At 42.7% G+C, this 9,616-nt stretch overlaps 1 protein-coding gene across 1 annotated transcript; it reads left to right on the forward strand.

The window, feature by feature from the left end:
* Nucleotides 1-6,510: 6,510 nt before the first annotated feature.
* Nucleotides 6,511-9,555, forward strand: ptger4c (prostaglandin E receptor 4 (subtype EP4) c). Its single transcript, XM_058637981.1, has 2 exons — nt 6,511-7,593; nt 8,051-9,555. The coding sequence occupies exons 1-2, from the start codon at nt 6,742-6,744 to the stop codon at nt 8,645-8,647; spliced, it is 1,449 nt and encodes a 482-aa protein (XP_058493964.1). The 5' UTR covers nt 6,511-6,741; the 3' UTR covers nt 8,648-9,555.
* Nucleotides 9,556-9,616: the final 61 nt, after the last annotated feature.

Consider the following 9,616-nt stretch of genomic DNA (forward strand, 5'->3'; position numbering starts at 1 on the left):
AAAACCTCACACCTGTTTCCACACACTCTGTGCACATCTGTTGCTAGTGAGTGAGTGAGCGACCAGTGAGTGAGTGAGATTGTGGATTTGTGTCTCCAGTGTGTCTTTGTGTGGTCGTGTTAGTGGTGGCACAGATGATGAAAATGTTTAATATCCTGCAGCCACCTGACGCATGATGTGACAACACAGTGTGGAGGACCATTGGCACTGACGGCTCCACTCTGAGCACAAATTAGTGGTACGGCTGTAAGACTGTAGCCTGTTTACTGCATGTAGACACAGTGATCTGGTAAAGGCTGGAGTGAAGATCTGGTGCTTCTCTTCAGGTGGAGCCACAGAATTGATTAACCCATACATGTGCGAAGATGCCACTGGGCACCAAAGCCTAAATTAAGTTATAAAAATAGTTCATGCAGCGTCTGGACTGTATACTGTATACATGACCCTGAGGGACACCTATATTATGACTTCCACAACTGGAGGTTTGGTCCATCAATTCTTTAGGTCCTCAGTTTCTATGGCAACAACCACTGGCCATGTGAGCCTGCTGAACTGTATTATTGTCCTTGAGACAGTGAACTCCCTAAATATGACAAGTGAAAGACAGAGATGAATGGGATGAATATTCACACAACTGGCCAATACTGACATGTAGAAGGACACGTGTGGGATGATGGTTCAAAAGTACACAACAAAAGAGTTAAGTCAAGTAACTGTGTGTGTGTGTGTGTGTGTGTGTGTGTGTGTGTATCATATCTGTCTCACATTGAAATGAAAACACCGGAGGCCCAAAATACTGTCTTAAATCAACAAATAGTTTCCCATAACAGAGCAGATGGGAAAAAAACAAAAAAGAAAATTGATAAGCCAATAAAACTAAACTAAAAAAATATATCAACAAGACAATAACAATGAATGGATACAAAAGAGAAAAAAACAAGAGGGGATAAAAGAAATAAAGCAGGGGAGGATAAGGAGAGAAAATGAGTTTCAGCCTCCCCTGTGTGATGAGCTTCAGCGGCAGAAGCAGACATGTGATTAGATGTGCGCACATGTGTGTGTGTGTGTGTGCACAGAGGCAACAGTAGAAGAAAAATCATATAGAGCTGGATGATGCCATCACAGACACGCAATGCCTCCACCAGCACTGAGCAGAGTGACGACACACAGACAGTAGCATCGCTATCAAATTACAGCGGCGATACAGACGTCATCGACATGGAGTCATTGTCGCATTCAATCATTCATTCACTTTGGCATCACTGTAACCTCTGTGGAGCAGGAGTGAGCGTGTGACTAAAGATTAAAACACTGGGAGAGAATACAAAGAGTTTGCCCGTCCAAGATAAGACACTTGTAAGAAGTAAACACATTGCAAAACAAAACTAATCCATGACAACAAGACAAAACAATACATACAGTATATGTGCATGTATACGTGTGTGTTAGAGGGCGAATGGGAAAAAGATGTTGCGAGCTAGAGAAGAACACGAAGAACAAAAAAAAGTATGTTTGGTCAATAAATAATGTTGTAAAAAAAGAGGAAAAGGCTCTTAATTCTCCAGAAAATATATGGTTTGCTATAAAAACAATAAATCTGTCACAAATCATGCAAACAAACATAAGGGAAAACAAGTGATAACAGGGACCTTACAGAGAGGTGAGATACAGACAAGAATCGAACAACAGACAGCTCAGCTCAAAGAGACAAACGACAAACAGGCAGACACTGGTAAACATAGAAGACAGAGACCAACTACAGTATTTTATGACTGTATATTAAAAATAGAATTTGTAACTTTGTCCATCAGATTGAACCTGTTGGCAAATGAGCTCAAAAAATGCTGATTAAGTCTGTCAGCTGCACACAGGAAGTGATTTGTCTAATGTAAAGACAGACGGATGCAACAGCAACGTTGTACCAGTAAACGGAGACGACATCAAGCAGGTTGTAAATTCTAAACAGAGGCAGAAAAATAACAACACCAACAACAAAATACACACTGCAGCTTTAATTTAAAGGAATTTGTGAATTGAGACAAGAATCTGAAACCTGTTCACACTGCACACGAACCAACATCAGTATTTATGTTCATAACATTTACCCATACACACAGCACTGGTTTTGATAAGACATTACCCCTCTTCGCGCTGTCTTAGAAAGGACTACAGCTGTCACAGGCATGGAGGAACATGAGTGTGGGCTGCAGTTCTCTGTGTTGTTTCCACATTCGTGGATTCAAGGCAAACACTTCATCTTTGCAGAGAAACAAGAGCTCTTTGTACGTGACTGCCTAGCAACAAAGTTTTTGCAAATGTCCGAAGGTAAACAAAGACTGAATTCAATACTTTACTGCAGACTCGTCACGCAAAACACAACAATAACCCAACGCGTCCTGGAGGTTGTGTGGGAACATATCATTTAAATACACTGACATTTGCTTTATGCTCAAAACGAACCTAGAAATGCTGAAAGCTGCACGCACACAACCTTGGATGAACACGCAAATGGGGAGTCACTGAAACAGATAGCGCCCCAGAAAGAAGTGGGTGGGCTTATCTGAAACAATAACTCATACCTACACAGCACCATGCAAATAGTTGCTCACAACAACAGCATACAAACTAACAGTTCATAATGCGCTCTCCTACAGTGCAGTTGCCGGAAAGGAGGAGCCAAACTGGGTGCGGCTCACTCCGATTCAAAGTCTAAACCACGGCTCATCCCCATCTATTGAACCAATCAACACATTATACATATAGATCTTAGTTCTCCATATCATGAGCTCTTCTGAGATGCACCGCCGTGAGGGTACTTTCACTTAGCAGAGTGTTTTGTACTTGTTGCTTCAACAATAAACCTTTTAACGATGTACATAGAACTTTCCTCTCATATCTCAAAATACGAACCCGATAGTTGTCTCGTCCGATGGTTTCGTTTTGTCTCCTCCCATGTCAAGGATGAAAGGAAGAAACCTTGTCTTTTGACACATTATCAAACATCATTGATGCACAAATTACATTTAAGCAGTTGTGAAGGTGACTTTTGTCTTCTTACCAAAGACACACACACACACACACACACACAAACTAAATATAAAATCCTCACAAACACAAATCTTGCTTATTGGTGTTTTTTTTAATTTTCAGCTGTAAAGGTCACTGCTGTGATCATTTGCATTCAGATCATTTAATATCTAATTAACTTGAAGCAAAAGAATTGTTTTAATTGCCTGTTAGCAGTCAGCCCAGTATAACAACGCCCCGTGACTTAATTACATGCTGATCAATACCTAAATGCTGATTTCCCTCAAGACAGAAAATCGTTCATGGTGTTTTGTGCATATTAAACAGTCAGAATCGTCTTTAAACCTTTTGTTATTGCCTTCACCAGGTGGGTTTGGTGTCATCGGCCCTTTCTGGTTTGTTTATTGGTCACTGCAGCAAACGTGGTCGTTAAACGGAACATGGGCCAGGCTGATTTGGAGTGGATCCAGGCATCCAGGTATTTCTGTTAGTGATTTTTCTGCTTTCATGTTTGGATAATAAGAGCCAGACAAATGAGTTTTTTCGCACATTAAATGTGTGTGTACATTTTTCAAGGCTGCACACACAACACATGAGGCTCTGAGAGAAGATTAAAATCCTGTGATATGAATGGAAATTCCTCAAGGACCATATAGTATATTGGGAGAGAAGAACAATGACACACAAACACCACCCACAGACGTAATCCACTCCACATCTTCTTCGTATGTGGGCGGCCTTCTGAGAGAGAGAGAGTAGTATTTACTTGTGTTTGTGTGAGTGGGAGAGTGTGTATTTTCTTATGAGGGCATCAGATTTATTGTGCTTTATCATTGTGGACACCCTGTGGTTAGGGTTGATGTTCTAACCCTGACCATAATCTAGCCATAATTCGAATCTTAGCTCAAGGTTTAACCAGTTCTTCAGAAATTAGGTTGTACCTCATTAGGACCATGTTTTGGTCTCCATGAGGACTACTGGTCCTGACAAGGTCAGTGATCCTACATTCACAGCAGCAGCAGCAGCAGCAGCAGCAGCAGCAGCAGCAGCGGCGGCGTAATCTCCTCAGTGGAAATGAAAGAATTCATCATACACAGTGGGGGACAGGTTTGTCTAAGTGTACAGTGTCAGAGGCTAAGGCTCTCTGTCTTTGTGTAAGTAGATTCACGTCCTTATCTTCGGGATTGATGTCTCCTGGGTGTGTGTGTGTCTCTGAGGAACTAAACTGTGGTGCTACTGTACATGCCACACACACACACATGCAAAAAAATATTAAACACATGACTTGAACACATGAATAATTCTATTACCTTTCAGATTTTACAGACATGTGATCAGCTTGATGTCGTCGGGATTAAACATCATAACTGCAGGTAAAAAGACAACGTGTTTTTGTTGTTTCCTATGTCTGATGAACACAGACTTTATTTCCTGTTCCCATTTCGTGCCAATAACCTTCCATTGACACAGGAAAGAGCTTTATCTTTGACTGTTTTATGTATTTTTCCTGCTTCTGCATCTGCTTTCTGTTTCTGGTTTTTATGTTTCTTGTAAGCTAACGTGGGCTGAGCTCAGTTTGTCACAGGACTCTTTAAAAATAAAGCTTTGCCTTGTCTCTACCATCAATTACAGTGCAAAGCTGTTCAAATGTTAATGCTTGTTGTTATCATAATCTAATAATTGTATTTGGTGAGCCTGCTGAAGTACATTTGCTCTCAATGCATTATTTATTCAGCAAGACGTTAAAGCAGGATATTTATTTGTAATTCTTTAGTGCAGTATTATTTCCACTGTAGCCTGAAGGACCTTGTCTGTTATACTCACACAACAGGCCTACACACTCAACACTCCGCTCATCCCCAAGCAGAACTGCCTCCTGTCGATGTGTGATGCAGTTCAGTGACTCACTTCATTATGGTGGAAGATGTGATGCTGTTTGAAAACCTGTAGTGCGCCCAGTGATCACCTTATTACAGCTCTGCAGACGCAGGAGACGCAGAACTGTCAGAGCAGTTGACTGGCGAGTATAAAAGTATATGGTCTGAGCAACACCTGCAGGGGTTTAGCTGTGCACGTTCATGCCTATAAGCTCACCTGATTATTCATGAAATTATAATAGGCAATGATATGAGTGAATAGGAAATGATTTATTAATGGAAATGAAAAAAGGTATGGCATGAGAAGAAACTCACAAAAGTATGAGGAGAGGAGGTCTCAAACACTGCTCGGCTCAGATTGGGATCATAATGTGAATACTAATTTCGCAATTCATTGACTACGTCGCACATAAGTGACACTCATCTTTGTCTGTGTGAGATAGTCAGGTGATTGTTCATGGCTTAATGTTAACTCATTCCTTTAAAATGTAACTCGCAGGCTGCAGTGCTGCTCCCTGTCCTCAAAAAGAGACGATAATAAATCATGGCTCTATTCCGGACTGACACCGACTCCCATTAAAAAAGAAAAGAAAACACACGTGTGTAACAATATCCGGAGTTCAAATCCATTCTGTAGATAAAGACGTGGGCTCTAAATATGTTTAATCAGTAACTCTGACAGTTTGTCCCCGTGGATCCTCAATGTGCTGTTTGCTTGATGTGATCAATAAGCATTATTTATGGAGATGCCTTTTTCATTGTAACGTGTGGGCTCATATTGTCATAAGTCTGTGCTTTGTTTTTACGTCACATTATGCAAATACATTCACACCTAAAGCAGACGTCACATCAGCGTGAACACGTCAGTGCATGGTGCAGAGTGGATTTACACTTTTAAAGCAGTCACTTGTCTTCAAGTATAAGCAGCACCGTTTACACATGAGTCGTCTGGTGAATTAATTGATCCCTGCATCTGTTTCCAAGCTATTATTTCTTGCACCTCCATCAGTTATCGATTGAGCAGCAGTGTGTCCACTGTCCCTGTTCATGGTGCTGATTGTGTTGATGGCGTTGTCCTTGGTGCTGAAGTTGGAGATTTATAAACACGGTGTGCACATCTCCATCTCTTGTCAATTCTAACCAGACATGGGGCCAGAAAGTACTTCTTAAATAAACACAGGGTTAAGGGACTTTGCAAGAAGCAGCGAGTGAAGTGAAATAAGACAAAATCAGGCAGAACAAGCCTCAGTCATGAAACTGAGGAAAAACTAAACAAAGTTTATCAATCCAGTTTTTTTAAGTTTAACAAAGTTCATCCATGTACTACTCCTAATCCTGTTGAGGGGCTATATCGTGAAAGTCTGTCTAAACCCAGCACAGGGTTTACACACAGAGACAATCAACACATTAAGTGATAAATGATACCAGATGTTTGTATTTGGCTCCTGGCTTTAACGATCAATGGGTGCTGGTATTTTGCCCCAGAGGAGAGCAGTGGGAAGTGTGGAATATTGATAGCTCGGCTGCAGAAATGTGATCCTGGGAAACCTTGGTCACAGCGCTCACAGCCCGCACGTCACCCACCTGACATCAGCACACAGTTTAAAAACCCGCAGCACCAAGCAGTGAAAACACAAGCAAGCACACACCTTCATATGGGCACATCGAGAGAAAAACACGGCGCTAAAGATCCACTTGAGTGTGGTGCACTTCATGCTCTCAGACAGTTTGTTTTAGGAGTGAACAGGTAATGATGAATGATTCCGAGTAATATTTCTGGAGAGCGTTTTCTGAACCTCACACACTTCTTCACCATCGTGCGTAATTGTTCGAGATAATGATCAACGACACTCTCACGTTTGGAGAACTGGACACGAATGTATCTGAGCAGCTGACTCCTCTCACTCTCAACCGCAACCACAGCGCGCTCCGGCTCGAGTCCAAGTCTCTGGTCACTTCAGCCACGATGTTCGCCGTGGGAGTGTTGGGGAACCTCATCGCCATAGCTGTGCTGTGCATCTCCAAAAAGGAACAAAAGGAAACGACCTTCTACACTTTGGTGTGTGGGATGGCCCTCACAGACCTGTTGGGCACATGCTTCACCAGCCCGGTGGTGATCGCCACCTACGTAGCCAACCGTTGGCCAGGAGGAGCGCTGCTGTGCCACTTCTTCTCCTTCTCCATGCTTTTCTTCGGGTCAGCTGGCATGTCAATCCTGTGCGCCATGGCTGTGGAGCGATATCTGGCCATAAACCATGCGTATTTCTACTCCCAGCACATAGACCGGACGATGGCGCGCTTTGCGCTCCTGATCGCTTACCTCGCCAACATTGTACTTTGCATTATGCCCAGTTTTGGCTTCGGGCAGCACGTCAGACACTTTCCCGGAACTTGGTGCTTTCTCGACTGGAGGGCGATGGATCCACTCGGAGCCTGCTACTCCTTCCTGTACGGCGGCGTGATGCTCGTGCTAATCGCAGTGACCGTTTTTTGTAACCTGGCCGTGTGCAGGTCACTGGTGGGGATGAACCAGAGGACCGGGATCGTGAGGGCGGAGATGTGTGAAAATGGAGGTTCACGGCGCCTCTTCCCGCGGCTGCCGTCGGTCACATCGGCGGCGGAGATCCAGATGTTCTGGCTTCTGATCTTCATGACCATCGTTTTCCTGGTTTGCTCCATTCCTTTAGTGGTGAGGAACATGCATTTCTATTTCAGCCCAGCTGCCTGCCCTCAGATTAAAGTATTGTTTGTATTATTGTGTCATGCATTATAGAAAATATGCCCTTTTAGACACACATACAGACCACCAATGTATACTAAACGTACATTACGGATAGTAATCGTAGAATAATAGAGCGAGTCTTCTTTCAATTGAGGGTTGTGGGTTCGATTCCCGGCTCCTCTAGTCTACATACCGACGTGTCCTTGGGCAGGACACCACTTACCATATTAAACAGATAACTTTAATTAGCTTAATAAATGAATGCTTGTTTCCAGGCATTAAGCGTAAAGTAGTCAAATTATAGACTTAAACACTAAAGGTGTTCCTAATCAATCACAACGAGGACTCAATTTCACCTGGTTCACCCTATCACACAACCTGCATGAACCTTTTATAAATCTGTCTCTGTGTTTCTTCCCGACAGGTGCGCATCTTCGTTAACCAGCTCTATGACCCCGCTTATATCTCTGCGGGGGGGAAGCCCGATTACCGGAGCGACTTGTTGGCGATCCGCTTCGCTTCGTTCAACCCCATTTTAGACCCTTGGGTTTACATTCTGTGTCGGAAGAACCTGCTGCTGAAAGGTTGCGAGAGGCTGAAAAGGACAGTGGTGCGCGTGAGGGACGGTGAGAGGGACAACACCGGCTGGGTGGGAGGTCAACACTCCCCTGCGTCTCTAAACAGCAACGACACCAGTTACGCGTCATTACGCACGGCCAGCTACAGGAACGACGTGGAGCACCAGGTGCAGCTCAAAAACCAGTCGTTTACAGACTTCACAATGAGACAGGCGTGGGAGTACGACACCGCCCGCGTCAACTTCCACCCGTTCAGCGTCGAGACGACCGCCATCCTCGGGTGTGATGAAGAAGTAGCAGCTGAAACCAAAGACCCGCTGGCGGTCAGGTCTTCTCCAGACCGCAGTCCAACACAAACGCGCCCCGCGCGCGTCAGGAGAGTGGACATTGTCACGTGCACCATCAGCACGTCGAGCTCCTGTCAGTCAATGAAATACCTTTGATGGACATTTGTTCAGTTTAGAAATAAGTCTGGACGATGAACTGCTGTGAGTGACGCCTTCTCTGTAGAGACAAATACAAATATAACATATAAATAACTGAGAGACAGTGAGGTATAATCTGTGTTAAAACTTAAAATGTGGGGACAGTTGTATTGCTTCTATTATCTGCCTGGTTTGCTCGCTTTCTTCACATTTACTCCCTATGATTTCATCTGATGTGATTTGATTTCTTGGGATAACAGTTTAGGTTACATTTAGCATATTTATCATTTAGATTTAACTTTCAAAACATTTAAATTTAGATGTATCAGACAGTATTTAAGTTTACATATGTATGATTTCAGAATCACAGAATGTGAAGAAAGTGAGCTACAGTAAAAAGTAGGAGCAATAAAACGGTATGTGTTTTACATTCAGCACCCAACAGTGAAGAAAGTCTCCACTGTCTCTGTGTCTGATTTCTTAACACATATGGAAATCCTTTCCATATCCTTTCCATATGGAAATCCTTTCCATATCAACAGGAAATTCAATTCCCCATGTATGACTCAACTTATATGTTTATGTTTGCTATAAACACCAGAAGTTGTACAGTATCACTGCAAATGTCACTTGTCACTTTTCTTGATGGATATTGTGTGTCCCATCTGCAGAGAGTAACACTGTTGTCAACACTGACATTGGATGCCTTTTTCCCAAAATGGAAATGTATGTTAAAACCCTATGGGTACAAAATATGTGACACATAAAAGACTATATTAAGAATCCATATGTCATTTAGAAAACATATTTATCCAATTGTCTATGTGTTGTTAGACAGTTTTATTTCACATGCTGCTATTTTTACTCGGTGCCATTTCATGATGCAAGGGAAACTGAATGTACCTGAATGTAAATCTTGTTTTATAAGTGGACGTATCATTTTTTTTTAGAAAATAAAAAAATACATTGTACATGTTTTTGCTGTAT

Source organism: Solea solea, chromosome 1, assembly GCF_958295425.1.
Source record: "Solea solea chromosome 1, fSolSol10.1, whole genome shotgun sequence".
NCBI classification, from domain to species: Eukaryota; Metazoa; Chordata; class Actinopteri; order Pleuronectiformes; family Soleidae; genus Solea; species Solea solea.